Source organism: Mirounga angustirostris, unplaced genomic scaffold, assembly GCF_029215605.1.
Source record: "Mirounga angustirostris isolate CCGP_5_RB_7025 unplaced genomic scaffold, mMirAng1.0.hap1 SCAF_9, whole genome shotgun sequence".
NCBI lineage: Eukaryota > Metazoa > Chordata > Mammalia > Carnivora > Phocidae > Mirounga > Mirounga angustirostris.
The window spans coordinates 1912217-1930880 of NW_026991717.1; the positions used below are offsets into that span (position 1 = coordinate 1912217).

The 18664-nt window shown below is 56.5% G+C and overlaps 1 protein-coding gene across 5 annotated transcripts in view; it reads left to right on the plus strand.

Moving 5' to 3' along the window:
* The window catches only part of ARNT2 (aryl hydrocarbon receptor nuclear translocator 2), a 158778-nt gene that overhangs the window by 50396 nt on the left and 89718 nt on the right, over positions 1 to 18664 (plus strand). For 4 of the 5 annotated variants that reach the window (XM_064569781.1, XM_064569780.1, XM_064569783.1 and 1 more), the window contains 2 exons: positions 1673 to 1886; positions 5634 to 5847. In XM_064569781.1, coding sequence (XP_064425851.1) covers positions 1673 to 1886; positions 5634 to 5847 — 428 coding nt within the window. Of the gene's footprint in view, positions 1 to 1672; positions 1887 to 5633; positions 5848 to 18087; positions 18616 to 18664 lie in introns of those variants that run through there. The other variant, XM_064569784.1, reaches the window with a different exon arrangement.

The following is an 18664-nucleotide window of genomic DNA, read 5'->3' on the forward strand; positions in this document are numbered from 1 at the left end:
TCTCCGTGATTGCCCCCACCTCCTTCCTGTGGCTGCCTCCCGTCTCCCCACAGTAAGCAAGCCCTAGCCAATCACCCGAGAGCCGTGTCTCCCGAATGGTGGGCGTCCTTCCCTGCATGGTGTTTGCCCCGAGGAGCGGGGCCCTGGCGCCACCTCCGGGAGTTTGTGGCACTCCTGGGGCTCAGCTGTCAGCTCGCGGTTCTCCCAGCTTTCCCTCCGGGATCGGGCAGCACCCCCACTTCTCGTGCTCCCCATTCCTCGCTGCTTCCCAGGCTGAGCCTGCCCTCCATCCGGCCGCCTGCGCCTTTCTGACCCTGCTGGTCTCCTCCCAGAATACACCTGCTGGTCCCGCTGCCAGGTCGCGGCCCGCCTCTCCAGAGCTGTGGCCCCCTGGGCAGCCGCCTCTGTCCTTTCTCCTTCTACCCCGTGGTTTTTATGCTCCACGTGCCTTTCACAGCATTTAGCTCTCTCCAGGCTTCATTTCCACTGTGCAAGGCGCTGCCTCACCCTCCTGGCTAACCCCCCAGCTGCCAGAGGACAGGAGTGGGCGATCTTGTCTCCTCTCGTCCCCTCCCCACGGTGCCTGGCTCAGCACTCCTTGGACGGAGGGGGAAGGTGCCCGCCGGGCTGCCGGGGTCAGCTCGCCCCAGCACCATGAGCTCTGCTGCGGGCCAGCCTTCCCCTGCTGGCGCGGGCAGGGGCCCTCAGTGTGCGCGGCTGGGGCAGGCGTGGGGTTGTGCCTGATGGCCCATCTGTTGCCCGGTTGGGAGGGTGGGTGTTCAGCCGACTCGGTACACGCGGGGCGGGCAGGCAGCCTCATCCATGTTGTTCCTTGTGTGCGGTCCGTGTCCCTCCTGCTCGGAGCCCCGGTGAAGCCCTAAATCCTGCCGCAGACGTCTCGTGTCTTTCCAGACCCTGTTCTTTAAACCCCAGTAACAGCTTCCTGCCAGGGTTGTGAAGCTGAGTTGGCTCTTACTCTCTTTCATCCTAAAGGTAATAATACCAAGATGCAAACATTCGACCGTCCTTTCTGCTAGTTTTTCATCTTAACACATCAGAGATTGAATTCAGTAATCCCTCACGGTGCTGCTTAGATTTTAATTGGCCAGTCGGGCTGAATAAGCCAGGGGTGCACCTGTTCTCGGCAGTGGGTGTGCGGGGCCTAGAGCAGAGGTCTGCCTGTGGCATTGCCGCCCACTTAGTGATGGAAGGGTGGCGAGGCCACGCGGTGCTTCTCACGCGAGGGCCGGAGGAAGGCACACATCCCCGCGGACCGTGACTCCATGAGCGAGCAGGCGTGTGCGAACACGCCCGCCACGCGCAGATCCCGGTGTGCGGACGGAGCCCTGTTGGTTCACCTCTCGCGGCCTGAACTGTCCGTGCTTAGAGAAGCACACTTGTGTGCGTGGGAGTGGTGGGAAGGTTCGGGACACATTTCCAGGGGAGACGGGTCCCCCGTAGCGGCCTGTGTGCCCCCCGCGCAGAGACCAAGGCCGACCAGGGCGTCTGAGAGCCGCCGCGCCCGCGAGCGTGCAGAGCACCAGCCGCTAGGAGGCGCTGTGGCTCTCGGTCCCTTGACGCCCACGGATGTGCCCTGTTTTGTCCTGTTCGATGGTGACCCCCGATCTGACGCGTCTCTTTCCCCCCGCCCTGCTCTTGTGCTTTCGGGAAGAGAGAACCACAGCGAGATCGAGAGGCGGCGGCGGAACAAGATGACGCAGTACATCACGGAGCTGTCGGACATGGTGCCCACGTGCAGCGCGCTGGCCCGCAAGCCGGACAAGCTCACCATCCTCCGCATGGCCGTGTCACACATGAAGTCCATGAGGGGCACCGGCAACAAGTCCACGGACGGCGCCTACAAGCCTTCCTTCCTGACGGAGCAGGTACCGCGGTCTCCTGCGCGCGGGCCTTCCTCGGCTGGCGGCGTCACTGTGGGAAGGGGACAGAGTAGCTGTCCCCGGGGTGAGCGAAGCGACGCGGGGAAGAGGGGCAGGTTGAGGAACGGGTGAGGTCAGGAAATTTCACTTCCTTTCATCACGGCAGTGTTTGCGTGAACTTTGAGCCTTCTGCTTTTACGTGTCCCGTAAACCTTCGTGAGCCTCACTGTGCGCCGTGTGGGACACGGAGCTGGTCCGTGTGACGCACGTTCTGTGGGCGGTGGTGCTGACGCCAGGCCGATGGCAGTTTGGGACGGCCGTGGTGATCACTGTGACAGGATCAGCATGGCGGGCGCTCCGCTGGCCGGTGCTCTGGGCCGGGCCGGGGTCCTCCGTCTCCGTGCGTTTTTGCACGTACTCCAAGTATTGGTCCCTGCCGTGTAGACAAGGAAGCTGTGGCTTAGAGAGGGTCCGCTGTTGGCCTGGAGAGTGTCCACGGACGGCTCGGCGGCCGGGCCGGGAGCCGGCGCAGGTGGGTTGGGCCCCGGAGTCACCCTTCTCACAGGTGGACGGGGCTTGAAGGGTCGGGAAGAGCAAAGACGCCCCATGGCTGGGGGCGGGGGTCGTATTTTACAGATTGTACAAACCACTGCGTGAACCCAAGGCCTGTGCTCTGTGCTCGGCCCTTCTGGGCGCCACGCGGAGGGCAAACCCACAGACGCTGTCAGCTTCGGTTGGCTCATCTCTGAAAGGAACGGGGCTCTGGGCCTCCCTGACCCTGAGGGCTTTGCAGGATGAACAGAAGGATGGATCTGGAAGTCCTTGGTGTGTGGTGGTGGGCGGGGGGACGGGCCGTGAAGCGGTCGTGGGACAACGTGCTCTGGGGGTGCAGGAGGGGCAGAGCCCCACGTGAGGGAGGATTTCGTCCCCAGGGCTCCCCAGCATCACTGGGCTCTGAGGGGGCCCCAGAGCGTGCCCAGAGAGATGGGGAGCGGGGGCTTGACACGGGGGGAACGTGAAGGCAGGGCCTCGGGGGAGGCAGGAGCAAAAGGCGAGTCTGGAGACAGAACTGTCCGTTCTGCTGGAGCTGGGACCTGTTGGAGTCGGGGGTGAGGTTCGGAAAAAGGACAAGGAGAAGGAGCGGACACGGGCGACTGCCTGCCCTCTGGCAGAGGCGTCCTCTTCCGCCATCCTGGGGGCCATGGGGTGCCTCACCTTGCAGGGCTGAGGAGGTGTGGCTGTGCCATGGCTGCGACCGGGAGGACCGGGAGCTTGGCGCCCAGCCCCGTCTCCCCCTCCGTAGGGGACGCAGGGGTCGCCCCCACCTCCTGTAGTTGTGGGGCTTACTGAGCACAGTGTAATCAAGGGGGGACAGAAACATGTTACGTGCCCCCTAGCCACTGGGGTAAGAACAAGGCTTTTTATCTGCTCATAATTCACAAAAATCCTTCCGGGTCCATGTTTGAAATGAAGCTCCTCGTTCTTATGGCTGAGGATTAGGAAGTGAGGAAGAAGGCAGTCATGCGCATCCCACGCGTCCAGCCCATATTTCTCCCCTGGTTCCTTGGCACGTGGTTGATGTTAACAGCAGCTGCATCTATTAAGCACCGACTGTGTGCCAAGCCCTTGCCAAGCCTCCACACATAAGACCTCATTTATTTTTATTTTGTTAATTGAATTGAATTTTATGTAAATTCAATTAATTAACATATAGTGTATTATTAGTTTCAGGGGTAGGATTTAGTGATTCATCAGATACATACAACACCCCGTGCTCATTCCATCACATGCCCTCCTTAATGCCCATCCCCCAGTTACCCCATCCCTCCACTCCCCTCCCCTCCAGCAACCCACAGTTTGTTTCCTAGAGTTAAGAGTCCCTTATGGTTTGTCTTCCTCTCTGATTTCATCTTGTGTTATTTTTCCCTCTGTTCCCCTATGATCCTGTTTTGTTTCTTAAATTCCACATATGAGTGAAATCATATGATAGTTGACAAGACCTCATTTAACCTCACAAAATCCCACTGAGAAGAACCATGGGAAGAAACGGAAGCTGAGGACGGTAACATCCCCAGAGGTGCATGGCTAAGAGCTGTGGATGAGAGCCTTCTTTTCCTCCAGAACCCACGCTCGCAAGCCTTCCTGTTGGTTTAACCAGAGAGCAGAGGCTCGGGACCTTGATCACGAGTGACAGTCTCCCAGAAGACAAACCTGGGGGTGGGGGTGGGGGTGGGGGAGGTGGACAGAGGGGCCATGATGAAGGTGAGGCTCCGTCCCGTAAACCTTCCCACAGTCCTCAGCCTCTGCCCCCATCCTGCAGCTTTCCCAGACATCCTGCTCCGTGTTTTAGTCCTTCCTGTTGGAAGCTCTTCCGACACTGAAAATAAAACCGCTGACCCATTCTCTGAGCTAAGGGAGCGGCCCGGAGACACGGATCAGCAGAAGTGCAAAGCAAGGGAAATGGACAAAATAAACTTTTCCTTAGACAATGCTGTATAGTCTCCTTCCCCCGTAGGTTCCCAGGCAGAGGATGTAAGGATTCTGACCCGGCCAAGGGCTCAGAGCCCCCCAGATTCTGCTCACGAGCAGCAGACCCCCGTTTTCTGATCTTTGGGTCCTTGGAGCGCCCTGGGGCCGGGCCAGTGGCGTCAGGGTCCCACCTTTTGCATGTGTGCAGCTGGTGCATAATTGGTGTTCCCCTGAGGCTTCTGTGCCAGGTGACATCTGAACAAAGGATTCCCAGCAAGGAGTGTTTGCCGACTGCTGACCTTTGTTCTTCGGAATGTCGTCCGCGGAAGGGGTGTCTGGAGACACAGTAAGGGGTGTCTGGAGACACACCTGTGGGCGCAGGGGCATGCGGGGGCGGGGGCATTAGCGCCTCAGGCCCGAGGAACGGAGCCCATTGCGTTGAGCTTGATGTGAGAAGGACGCAGTAGGCAGCCACACTTGAGCTGCATTCAGGCAAAGAAAAGACATCTTTTAACAAAGCTGACTTGGCTCCATTCACACGCCTCTGGGGATGATGGCAGGGCTTCCTGCTGCCCATTCATTGATTCCAAGCCGCTTTCTTCCTGCCTTTTCTGATAGTCATGAGCCTGGTGAGTCAATGTGACCCCAGGGCTGGGGCCACTAACCTCTCTTCTCACTATAAAGTGATACGGACAATGGGCTGTGCCGGGCTGCCTCCCAGCATTGCTCTGTCTGTCCAGGAGTTCTGGACGTTTGACAGATGTGCTGATGTGAAGAGAGACTCTTGTATCCACTGCCAGCATTCAGCTGGGAGTTCAGGACAAGAGGCGGCGGGCGTGCACCACCATCGTGGGGCAGTGGCTGGGAGACTGTCCTCGCTCTCCAATCTCTCTTCCCCTTCCCTTCCTGCCACCTTTTGTACCGAGCACTGTGTGCTGGGCCTTTCTTGTGCAGTTTGAAGATGTAGGTGAGGCTGTTCACACCTGGCAGCCCGGCACATTCTGGTGATCACTCCTTGCTTTCCATCCCTGCTGGGCTGGAAGTTTCCTCTCTCCCTAAGAGAGGGCTGGTTAAATCAGGACCAACAGTGTTTACAGTAGCTGAATCTTAGAGCTAGGACAAGCTTTGTGCATTTTAAGCTTATTTTTCAATTATAAAAATCAGAGTTTCTAAAACTATTTTTGTGTCACAGTGAGGGAATAAAAGTTGAAGGTTGCTGATATGAAAATTTAATTAGACTGGATTTGTCCGTGCTCTGTCCTCATCTCGATCTTTTCTTCCCAGGAACTGAAGCACCTCATCCTCGAAGCAGCCGATGGATTTCTGTTTGTAGTCGCGGCAGAGACAGGACGAGTGATTTACGTGTCTGACTCCGTCACCCCCGTTCTGAACCAGCCCCAGTCAGAGTGGTTTGGGAGCACCTTGTATGAACAGGTGCATCCCGACGACGTGGAGAAGCTGAGGGAGCAGCTGTGCACCTCAGAAAACTCAATGACAGGTCAGTGTGGCTCCCTCCATGAGACTGTTTGACCCTGGACAGAAATGTCTTTCAATAAACAGATCAGGAAGCTGGAGCTCAGAAAAAGTTGCCTAAAGGTGAGGGCATATATTTGATTCGGCTTGTGCAATGGCTTCATTTACCCTGGAACTTTTGAAAAATTCATTTTTTTTTTTTTAAAGATTTTATTTATTTGACAGAGAGAGCGAGAGAGCACAAATAGGGGGAACAGGAGAGGGAGAAGCAGGTACCCCACCAAGCAGGGAGCCCGATGCGGGGCTCGATCCCAGGGCCCTAAGATCATTACCTGAGCCAAAGGCAGACGCTTAACCATCTGAGCCACCCAGGCGCCCCTGAAAAATTCATTTTTAATACATGAATTTTTTTAATTCATTTTTTTTTCCTGTGTTTTACCTGCAATTAGGGGATGTTGTCACTAGGAGGCGATATTGGTACATTAGCCAGAACCACATATTCTGTGATAAGGTTTATGCCTCAAGTGTTGCTTTACGTGTGATCCTGATCATGGTCGTTTATTACCTAGGCTTTAGTTTGCTGCCGTGGAGTTCCTTATTGCAACATTTAAATAAAGCCCGTTTTGCTATAATGCAACATGCATGTTCCTGGCAATCACTGCAGTATACAAACTCTTGAAATAAAAACTGCAGGGCTTATGGGGAAGAAATGGGTTAGGACCACACAGTCAAGAATGAATCACTGACAGAGAAAAACAAGAATAGGAGCCTAGTAGAAATGGGAGCATAATTTTATACATTAAATGCTTAAGAAATTCATAAATATAAGCATAACTATGGCTCTGGACCTTGAGGCTGGCGTGAGATTTGCTCGTGGAGGTGAGTCCTGGAAGGGTTGCCCCTTGTGTGTTTTTGTGTGGTGGTACAAGGATAGTCCTGTGCAGTTAGACGTCAAAAGAGAGTTGTGACAGCAGATACGGATGGGGTGACTCATAACGCATGACAACCTGGGGCTGGCAGGTGTCCGAGGTGTGTGTGGTTCCGTTCGGCTGGGTGCACTTTTCCGTGTGTAGCGCTTCTTGCGGACAAAATCACGCATAAGCAGACACAAAATTCACATTATGCTCCGGTTGTTTCCCCCATCAATTGCTCACATTACAACACATTTGCATTTTCTGAACAAGTGTTGGAGTAGGGCTGACTGTGCTGTAATATTTGCATTCCTCTGTATGGTGGATATATTTGTGCTGTCAGGCCCCTGCCATATCGAGAGCAGCTGGGTCTGCACTGACTTCTGTGTCTGCCCACAGAGCCTCCCTCAGTGCTTTGCACATAGTAGGCGTTCAGCTGAAGCCTGGTGAATGAGTCAGTGCTTTGCTGATTGTATGAGTCTGCTCGGGCTGCCGTAAGACATACCACAGAACGTGGCCTGAACAGCAGAAATTTATTTTCTCTCAGTCTTGGACTCTAGAAGTCCAAGATCCAGATGTTGGCGGGTTTGGTTTCTCCGGAGCCTCTCTCCTTGCCTTCTCGGCATCATCTGCTCGCTGCGTCCTCACAGGTCTGCTTTGTGGCCGGGCGCCCCTGATGTCTCTCTCCTCCTGTAAGGACGCCAGTCACAGGAGATGAGGGCCCCACTCTCATGGCTTTATTTAACGTGGATCATCTCCTTAAAGGCCCCATCTCCAAATGCAGTCCCGTTCTGAAGTTCTGGGGGTTAGGGCTTCAATATACTGATTTTGAGGGGACCCAGTCCAGCCCATAACACTCCTGATGAGACGGAGCTGAAAGTTTCCAGAAGCGACAGAGTACAGCTGTTTCTGGAGATGCTGGTAGTGTTCTCGGCATTGGCGTCAGTGACGTATTAAGAGGAGGGGGAGGGCGGGGGGTTCGGGTGTGAGGACGGGGTCTGTGCTGTGCTCCCCTCGTGTCTCTGTAACCGTGACACCTGGCCCGGCACAGAGCTCCATGCGTAGGTCGAACGACGACGCTAAAACAGACTCAGGCACGCTCTGCTATCCCAGCCTTGAGCCGAATTAGAGAGCTCCATATAGAAATTTGTAAGGAAGACACCTTACAAAGTTAAGCATTCCAGAGGGACGTGAAAAGGAAAATAAATGAATTTAGCTGTTGACAGCTAAAATCGCCTTTTCCGTAAAGAGCCGTCTTTCCCTAGACTTCTGTGTCTGACCACAGGAGGTGGCTTTGTGAAACCCAGTCCGGAGCCCGGGCTGGGGCAGATGGCGGCGGGAGTGATGGTCACGGGGAGGTCAGGCTCTGGCCATGGGTTTAGCTAACTAACTCACTAGAGCGGAGTGGACCCTTCTGCCCATGGGAAGCTTTAATGGCAGAGTTTAAAGGGACAGTGTGAACCCCATTTGGACAGAGTGTCCTCGGGGTGGGCCCTGGACGGTGGCCCCAGCCGCCAGAGCTCGGGTAGTGGAGGCATTCCCCGAAGAAGACAGAAGACCTGCTGGACGGTGACCAGCAAGGCCTCTGAGCTTCCTTCCGCTTGAGCTCCTCTTACGAGGAGCAGGGCAGGCTGGGGAGGGGTTCCTGTGCTCAGGGAGGAAGAGAGGACTGGTTCTCCCAGGGCTGCAGAGGTGTGAGGTGATTCCCAGCACATACAACCTAAAAGCTCGTAGACCCAGTGGGGAGCTTGGAAGAGCTCAGTGCAGCAGGGAGCTGCGGCTTGGACGGGCTTCGGGTTTCGCGGGCGCTCAGGACGGGGGCAGGGGCTGGGCTCTCCGACCAGCCAACACGTAGCTGTACTAAAACTCAGAATAACAAACCTCGGGGATGACATGATGCCTCTGGTCATTGGACTGGAGTCTCAACCTCCTGTCTCTTCATTGCAGGCCTGGCAGGCAGGGCCGTGGCCCCCCCAGTGGGGGTCAGGGTGGGAGGGTGTGGGGCAGGGGGCCGGGCCTCATCCGTGGGACCTGCAGGTGGCCTGCGCTGGCTTGCGGGGCATTGAGTAGGCTCGGCAGGAGGAGACAAGTCGCCCCGTGATGGCGGCGGGCCCACACACTCCTGCGCTGGCGGGGCCCCCGGGGAGGGGTGCTTGCGCAGAGTCACAGGTCTGTGGCTGAGGTACTGGTGGAGTTACCTGTCCCTGCTGCAGAGGCGGGGATGACGTGTCGTGGGGGGCATCCTGTGGTGGTGGGGGCCGGGCTCCGTCTGCCGGGGTTCATGCAGGCGGGGAGGGTGGAGCCTTCACCCACAGCAATGGTGCTGATAGAGAAGAAGCCGGGCAGGCAGCCCGAGGCCCTGTTCTGAGTCTCCCTTCCTGACCCTCCTTCCCCTCCTCCCCACCCAGGAAATTCCCAGCTCCCATTCTCCACTCTTGCCCATGGCCCCCATGTAGAATTGAATGCACTGATTCAAGAAATGGGGGGAGCTGGAGGAGAAGCTGGAGGATGAAGAGCTACGCCCCGGGCCACGGGCCCCGTGGCACCCCACCCCATGGGCCTGCTCGCTGGCTGGCAGGGCCCATGGGGAGACGGGCGGCATCGGCCCCGGACGCTCAGGAACGAGCATGTTCCTTCCCCAGGACTTGGATGGGCAGTGGGCTGAGGTGGGCATGGCTGAGGTGCTCTCGTCATGGCTCGTGAGAGCCCCATGTCTCTCAAGGGCTTATCTTGGCAGGAGCTGAAAGGGACCTGCATCTGAAGCTGAGTAACTCTGCTCGTAAACCTGGAGGCTCTGTCCCCCAGCGCCTGGGGACAACGGGACTCTCCGTTCGTAGGCGTGATCGGAACGTTGAGGACATGGGATTCTAGAGGGTCCTAGGGGCGGGTCACCAGGTGGTGGTGCCTTCCTCCCAGAGATGAGAGGTGGAGAGGGAGAAGCAGGCTGCCCACCGAGCAGGGAGCCCGACGTGGGGCTCGATCCAGGATCCCTGAGACCATGACCTGAGCCGAAGGCAGATGCTCCCCCAAAGGGGCCATCCAGGCGCCCCCAGAGACCTCTACGCTTACAGAAAAGTGGCTGAGCAGCCAGCTTGGGTTCAAGTGACGGAAAACCAACCCCAGCTGGCTTGAGTGGAAAAGGAACTCTATCGGCTCACGTCCCTGGAAGGGCCTTCCGGCTTCAGGCACAGACGCTGATCAAACACTGCTAACAGTCATTCCTCATTATCCGCGGCTTTGCACTTGCAAATTTACCTCTTAGCAAAATTTGTTTGTAACCCCAAAGCCAGTGTGCAGGGAGTGTTCAAGGGCATTTGCACCTGTGTATGGGCGGGGGTTGGGGGGTTGAGGACTGGAGTCACGGGTGCGCACGTTTCTAGCCAAGGTCAAACGAGATGATGCTCTGCCCTCTGTTCCAGCCCTTTTTCGCTGGAAATTAGCACTCTTCTTCTAGTGTATTTCGTGCCTTGTTGTTTGCATTTTTGTGCTTTTTGATGGTGATCTTGCAATTTAAAGTGACCCTCGAGTGCTGGTGGTTGAGTGCAGGGGGCGGTCGTGTGTCTGAGCAGCTTCTCAGACGTGGGGCACGGCGCCGGTGGCTGGCAGTTCGGGGGTAATGGAGAACAGCATCCGGTAAGCTGTCTTTACGCAGAAACACACCTAAGACGCGGTTCTGTATCCACGGGGTGACAACCGGGCTGTGTCCGGAGGCTGGCAGGAGCCCGTCTTCCCTGCAGCAGCGGCTCAGTGTTTGCAAACTGGGTGTTTGCCGCGGCGATAAAACCTAACTGTGGTGGGTAACAAGAATCGGCTGCACGTCTTCTCCCCATGTCCTAGCTTTGTTGTGTTAGGCATGCTGATGTACAGAGCACTGCACATACTCAGTGCGTACACTTCGATGAGCGTGGACAGATGCGTCCACCACGATACCGTCACCACCGTCAGGGTGCTCAGCATGTCCAGCAGCGCCGGAAATTTCCTCGTGGTTTTTTTGTGGCTTTTTTCTTCCCTCTCTCCCGTCCTTCCTTCCTTCCTTCCTTTTATTCTTCTTTCTTTTCATTCTTCTCTGTTTTTGTGGTAAGAGCACTGGACATGAGCTCTATCCTCGTACGGTGTTTCAAAGCACGCGTTTCTGCCTTGTTAACCACGGACACAGTGTTGCCCAGCAGACTCTAGAACGTATCCACCTGGCATAACTGGAATTTTGTACCCAGTAAGCACCACCTCCCCAGTTCTCCATCCCCCAGCCTCTGGAAACCATCCTGTTCTCCGCTTCTGAGTTGACTACTTTAGATTTCTCCAGAAGGGGAATCATGCAGTGCTTTTTTGGAGACAGGCTCATGTCACTTAGCGTAACGGCCTCCAAGTTCATCCATGCTGTCGCAAATGATAAGATTTCCTTTTTTTTTTTTTTTTATTTTAAGGCTGAATGATATTCCATTGTACATGTATACCACATTTTCTGTGTCCGTCTATCTGTTGGGGGCATCAGGCTTGTTTTTGTATTTTGGCGGTTGCGAACATGGGGTGCAGACATCTCTTTGAGATCCTGATTGCAGTTCCTTTAGGGCAGACGCTGTACCCAGAAGGGGGATGGCCTGGGCTGGGCGGATTCTCAGGCAGGCCCTCCTCATCCAGCAGAGGTGTTTCTTAGCAGCTCTGAGCTTTTACTACCAGCTCAGCAACACCGGCAGAAACAGACTGCCTTCTCTGGGAGCTCCAGCAAATATCCCAGGACCGGCTCCCTGGGCTCTGCGTGGGCCACCTGCCCCGCCCTGCCCAGTTACGGTGCCGAGGGTGTCTCAGCTAGGGGTGAGGCCAGGTCTCTTCCCCAGGCGCATGGGCCTAAAGGTTAGGGGGAGGTGACTCCCCACGGGAAATCGGGGCCCTCTCACTGATGGGAGGAAGGCTTACTGGCCGGCTGGGAAAACTGGCCTCCGTGGTGTTAGAGGTGATCCTTACGGGAAAGAATGGGGCTTTCTACGGGATGCGGAGCACATTCTCATCTTCCAGGGAATGCTTGGGATATTTGGGTTACAGGCTCCTGAGTTGGAGGTGTGGAAGATGGGAGGGATCAGATAAAAGTTCAGGGGCCGGTTTGCTGCGGAAATATTTCTTGTGCATGTCTGAGTGACCCGGGCCTCAGCCCACATGCTGTGGGGAAGGAGGGGAGCTGAGGAGAGGCCCAGAGCTTTCCAGGTGATCCTGCCCCGAGGGGTGGGGTTCAGATGGCAAGCAGCACAGCGAGCTGCCCGAGGGAGCCCAGAGGGAGTGAGGTCTCTGTGTCTGTGGCCTTCCCCAAGCTCCCCCCTCACCCCCGCCGAGGCCGCTGAACTCCGGCAGACCTTGATCCCGGGGAGCAGAAACTGGAGACCTCCCATCCGCGACCTGGAGCGCTGCCCTGTGTAGGAAGTGCCCAGCTCCCCAGCTGGGCCTCGGGTGTGGAAAAGGGTAACCCGTGGACTGTAAGGAGCCAGGTTTGTTTGGCCCATTACCCCCCACACCGCACCTCTGTGCTCCGTTCTTCCTTTGTTCAGAGAACTGGGTCAGCATTTTGGTTCAATATAGGGAAAAACTTTGCAATAGTTAGCACTGTGTGGTGCTGGAGAGGCCTGTGAGCCAAAGCAGGGTGAATTCTTCCCTCCTTCCATACTCCCCCTCCCCTTCCCTCTCCCCTGCCCCCCCTCTACCCCCCCCCCCCCCCGCTTCTCCCCTCCTTTCCTCCCTTCCTCCCTTTTATCCAGTTGCTAATTCATTTAACCATTTGTGTATCCATTCAACAAATACCTGTTTGCACAACCAAGGAAAGGTCTTGTGGGATGCAGCCTGTCCTTCCCCACCCCAGACAGGAGTTCCCAGCTGCTGCTTAATGAATGGACCCCCCACCCCCCCTAGCTGTTCCAGCCCAGATTCTTTGTGATAATCTGGGGAGAGCCCGGGCCATGTGGGTCTCGGAGGGCTCCGGCCGGAAGGCCCCTCGTGCATGAGTCACAAGTCCCAATCAGCTGTGATTAAGCTCCCCATCTCCCAGAGTCCAGAGATGCTTTCAGCCTTGGGTCACAGGACTTGGCCAGGCCCTGGTCTGGGCCCAGATAGCAGCTCATGAGAGCGGGCCACCGGGGACCCCCGTTCAGGCGGCTCTGCTCATTGACCTGTCATCATTGTTTCTGTGAGGCACTCAAGCTGGTCATCCGCTCCAGTCTCTGCTTGTCTGGGAGAGGAGACACCTGCGGGACTCTGGGTGCATTTTGCTTTTATTTCTCATTCATCCTAACAGCGAAATATTAACAACTGTAATGAACGCTCTTACTTTTTTTTTTTTTAAGATTTTATTTATTTGACAGAGAGAGATACAGCGAGAGAGGGAACACAAGCAGGGGGAGTGGGAGAGGGAGAAGCAGGCTTCCCGCGGAGCAGGGAGCCCGATGTGGGGCTCGATCCCAGGACCCTGGGATCATGACCTGAGCCGAAGGCAGATGCTTAACAACTGAGCCACCCAGGCGCCCCAAACGCTCTTACGTTTTTATATCACTTTTTTTTTCTTTTAACCACTTTAGTGGATATCAACCCTGCTGAGCATTAGAACCAATCACACGGGGAGATGTGACAGTTATCCGCTCAGGCTCTGGGGACGATGCTGGGCACGATTACTCTGGAAAAGCTTCCCGGGTGGCTCTGATGCACAGAGTTGGACTGAGAACTGTTGCTCGCATGGCCTCATCACAGTCCCGTGCGGGGGGCTCTTGACCCCAGATCACAGGAGAGGAGCGTGAAGCTCGGGCTCCCCGACAGGTGCCCAGGGCCACACAGCTAAGGCCAAACAGGTGCTACAAAGTGGAGCTCGTTGTCGATGAAGACAAAGCTTTTGTGTCTTTGGGGGCATCCGGATACAAAGAAGCCTCGATAGCCTCGGCATGGCCTGGCCAGCCAGTCCAGTCAAAGTGGCCCAGCCCAGGATTTTGGGGCCCCTGACACAGGGGCCAGGCAGGCAGCCGTCATGGGGTTCAGGGCATACGGATGGTGAATGGTGTCAGAGCCCACACTGGGGTCCCTCGCCCCAGGGGCCTCCGGGGTCCTGCGTGATCTCGTGCAGTGGTTCTCCGAGTGTGATCTCTGGTCTCGCTGCCTGTGAACCTGTCTGGGATGCACGTTCTTGGCGGGAACCCGATCTACTGGATCAGGAGCTTGGAGGGCCCAGTAATCTGTATTTTGACTCACCTCCACATCGTGCTGATGCACGCTTGAAGTTTGAGAACCGCCGGTCTGGGGCCGCTGTCCTGGGACTTGACCCCACGTCACCTGGACTGAGTCCACTTCTGTTTGCCCTTGTCATCTCTGACTGTAACTTTCATCTCTGACTGTAGCTTTCCTCCTCAGAAAAGTGGGACTGTAAGGCTTTGTGAAATGTCCTATTTGTCCTTGGAAGGTAAAGCCTGGTAAGATCTAGTGGGGTGCTCCGTGGGCCAGCAGCACCTGCACCTCTGGGAGCTTCGTGGAAATGCAGAACCACAGGCCCCATCCCAGGGGGCCTGACTCAGCACCGACATCTTAATGAAACCCCCCCAGGGGATTTATATGCACATAAATGTTTGAGAAGCTTGCACTACAGAATTCAGCAAGGTGTGCTGGGGCCTGGCAGCAGCTGGGGCGGGAGCCAGCCTTCAACGGCCTGCCAGGCGCTGGCTGGAGGTCTCGGGCAGGGCCAGGCATCTGGGAAGAGCCGTCTGAGGACGAGTGCTCTCTGGAGCTTGCTGTCCTCTCCTTGCCCCCCTCGCCGGCCCCGAGAGCAGCCCACACCAGCCCCAGGACCTCGCTCTGCAAGTCCACACATCACAGACTCGCCCCCGGGATCAGGAGGAGGTTTGCAGGGCTGGCAGCTGGCATCCTCCAGCGCAGAGCGGGAGAGCAAGGCCCCGAGGGCTAGAGGACCCAGGCTAGAGCAGAATTGAGCCCATGCTCACGATGCCACGGAGCCTGGCGGGCACGGCCTGGGACATGCGTGCCTGGGAAAGGTCTCAGCCCGTTCGGGACACTTCGCAGAAGAGGATGAGGACCAAACCAGGTCGACCTCAGCCGTGCTGTTGAGTCCTTCGGGGGAAGAATGGCAGGCAGATCATTGGTCCCTCAGGAGTTGTGTGAACTGTGAAGCCCACCCCTGCCGTGTCAGTTCTGGAAAAAAGACGGTCTCTTTCCAGCTGTCAGTCATGAAGGTAACTTCATGAAAACCATACTTGCAAATAGATAGCTTATTTTCTTTGCAACACCCGGGCTTTGTCCTTGGACCGATGCCAGAGTCTGAAATCCAAAACATGCTCGGCAGTCCATTTCTTGCCTTATTAGGCAACACACATAAATGGAGCAAAAAAAAAAAATCCTGATTTTATCTGAGTCAGCTATTAACAGTGTTATTGAGTTTCTGTTGTTTGAAATAGAAATAAAGTGTCTTAGTGGCAAGAAAAGCATGTTTATTTGATTTTGGCCCCTTGGAAATTGCTCAATGGTGGAGCAAACACCCGGGCCACCGCAAAAAGCATTTGGAGTTGTGTTGCCTGAGGTGCTCGGTGTACGCACATGAGGGTGAAGCCTGAGAGTCACAGGCTGGTGATTTTTCATATCGTCACGGTGACTTTCCCGCTAGAAACTGCAGCCTGCTTAGATCTCTTATTCCCGATGTTGCTTGGGCGCCAGTTCAATTCTTTCTCGTGGCTATTTATATAACCTGCCTTGTTTTGCTTCACTTCATACGTAGCATGCTGAAGCTGCCGGACTGTTTGTCTTTTGCTCTCATATCTTGTGTGGGAAGATATTTCATGAATCTGGATGGATTTCCAGCTCGGGCTGCTGGGTTCAGGATCACTCTGGTGTCCCAGCAGATAAATGAGTGGGAGCAGAGTCCGTGCACGTGCTCTCCAGGGGGACTCAGGGGTGAGGCCGGGGTGGGCTTGGGGGCTTGGGGGCTTAGGGAGGCAGCTGGGAGTGGTGGAAGGGTCCCCGCACTGGGAGGCAGAGGGACCTGGTGCCAGTTACAGTTCATGGCCCTTGACTTTGGGTGAGTGCCTTGACCCACCCCGGGCCTCAGTTTCCTCATCTGTAAGTGCAGGCGGCGCTACGTCCCCTGCAGGACTGCCCTGAAGCGTGCATGAATGACCCATGGGATGGTGTTAATGAGGGTGTTTGGCGATTGTAGAGCTTTCTTTCACTTTCTAATAATTGAGAATCCTGTTTAAACACTGGTGGGCTTCCAAAGTGTCCGTCTTGCTCTGCTGTATGTTCTTATCCCTCTAAAATGTGTCTGAGGATCTTGGCACTGTTCCCAAGGGAAGTTGGGTAGACTTTGAGCTGTCTTAGCTTTGCCCAGTGATCACGGCACAGCATTCCCCCTTCCAGCCCGTGCTGGACAACATCACACGTTCAGGAGGAGTGGAGGGGCGTGCCGATGCGCTGACCCTCTTTCCCTTTTGCATGCATGCATGCATGCATTCATGCATCCATCCGTCCAGCACGTGTGTACTGAGTACTAACTCACTTTGTGCGGGTGCTGTGCTGAGTGTTGAGGATGTAGAGCTCTGGGTGGTGCAGTCTGGCTCTCGGGGAGTTGATGGTTTAGCAATGAAGAGACACGCCAAAGAAATAATCACATAGAACATGTATCACACATCATGATGTGTGTTAGGCAGGAAAAGTCCATAGGGCATTGAGAACAAGTAATACGGGACTGGGCTTGTCTGGCAGGTGGGACGGGGCCCCTGGGAGTGTGTGAGGAGCTGAAGGTGGCCGGTGGGACATGGTAGAGGGTGGGGAGAGTGGATGCTCATTCCCACGGCAGTGAACACCAGAGGAGTCCCGTGACCGAGCTGCGGAGCGCAGAATGTGTTGTAGGGGGGCCGGGCCGGCTGGGGGAGTCAAGGTGGTGAGGGTGCTGATGGTGTGCGGGGGAGACGGTGCGCGGGGGCTGGGGCGCTGTAGGATTCTGCCCTCAGCACAAACCAGGCAGCTGAAAACCACAGGAATCGATTCTCTCACGGTTCCAGAGGTCGGAAGTCTGACATCAGGATGTCAGCAGGCTTGGTTCACTTTGTAGGCTTTGCAGGGCGTCTGTTCTGTGCCTGTCTCCTGGTGTCCGGGGGTGGCTGGCATCCTGAGGCTCCCTGCTCTGGCTGCATCCCTCCCGTCTCTGCCTCGGCCACACACAGCGTTCTCCCTGTGTTTCTGGGTCCAGAATGTCCTCCTGTCTTCAGGGCCCATCCCTAACCCAGTCCGAGTCATTTTAATCTATTTATGTCTACAAAGACCCTATTTCCAAGTGAGGCCATATTTGCAGGTTCTAGGGAGACATGCATTTTGGGGCGCACTGGCCAACCCAGTGCAGGGATAGTGGGGACTCGGGGTTCTCGGGCAGCACGACCAGCGGGGAAGCTGGTCCACTCCCTGTAGCTCTTTCCCTACCCAAATAATGTTAAGAAAGCTGATTATGGAGGGTCCTTGGTGACCCTTTCTCATGCCCCGTATTGTCTCTGACGCATCTCTTCTGCCAGAAATGCGTTTAACTGTGGCGAGAGCCGGAGGTTCCTCTTCCGTGGCCCCAACTTGCCGTGTTGAATCGGGCCACAAAACCCACCCCTTCCGTGGATGCGTTTGCATTAACTGGTGGGTGCCTGTGGGCCCATCAGCCCGTGTTTGTGGACGGACGTGGCTGCACTGCAGGATGCGCTGTGTGTGCCCGGCTGGGAAGCAGGGATGCCCGGTGCTGTCTGTTCCGTGTGACTGTGGGCTACCAGGGTCACAGCCCCAGGGCTGAGTCCCCCAGGCTCCTCCCCATCCTCACGCGGTGCTCACTCAGGCCTGAGCATCATGGATGGCGCGTCATGTCAGCTCCCCTGCCCCCTGCTTCCTCACCTCCACCCCCCACCCCGGCTGCACCTGCTGATGCTCGTCCTCCGTGGGCAGGGGGGTTAGGCCTGCCCAGGGTGGGGGGTGGGAGCGCACGCTCTCTCCTGCTTCTCTGCACCTCTTGGATCTGGTGGGACCGGGAAGTCGGTCCCCCATCCAGCTCCGGCGGGGGCATTTAATTTCTGAGAAGTGCTCTTCTGCTGGGTTCGCCCCGCTTCTCACGCTCACTCCAGCCCCTCGCCTGCTCTCCTTCTGACTCAGTTCACTGCCTGATGCCTGGGTCCTGCCTCGGGCCAGACCTGCCACTTGGCACTGTCCTCCTGGACAGAAGCAGAGCCAGACACAGTCCAGAGCCAGGGCCAAGGCCGTGTCGGCAGAGAACACTGGAAGGCTGCCACCGTCGGCTGAGGGCAGGTCCAGAGGCGGGGGTCAGGGGCGAGCCAGAGAGGAAGGGGGTGGTGCTGGGATGCCTGAGGTGGGGAGGCAGGGGCACGCAGTGGACAGCTGACGGGCGAGGGGAGGTTTGGCCCCCAGCTTGGGACCTGGCCTGCTCCGGTCCAGCTCTGCCCGTCTCCACGGTACAGTCAGTTTCTGGATGGAGGGCTTAGTAGCAGGTGTCGTTCTGGCTGGTGCTGGGCGCTGTGCCTCGTTTCCCAAGGCTTCCTTCGTAGCTGGACCGTGACGCGAGGGCATGGCACCCTGTCACACCACCGGGCCCAAATCCCTTTCTCTTGCTGTCCTTGTCTCCCACGTCTGAGGACTTGGCATGGGTGGACCAGAGCAACAGCTCGTCGGGGCCAGGGGTCTCACTCTGGAGTGTGCCGGGCTCTGCAAGGCTTGACGCACTAGTGGGACCGAATGACTGGATTTTCCGTGGGTCACGGGGCACAGCTCTGTGCCAGAAGTCCCAGAGGGGCACGCAGCCTCCTTCAGAGTGGGGCTCGAGGGGAGCAGGGACACAGCCACTTCTGTGAGCCTGATGCTCACCGTGGGTAAGTCGGGGAGCCCTTTCTCCCGAGCTGTGTAACTGATCCATCAGGA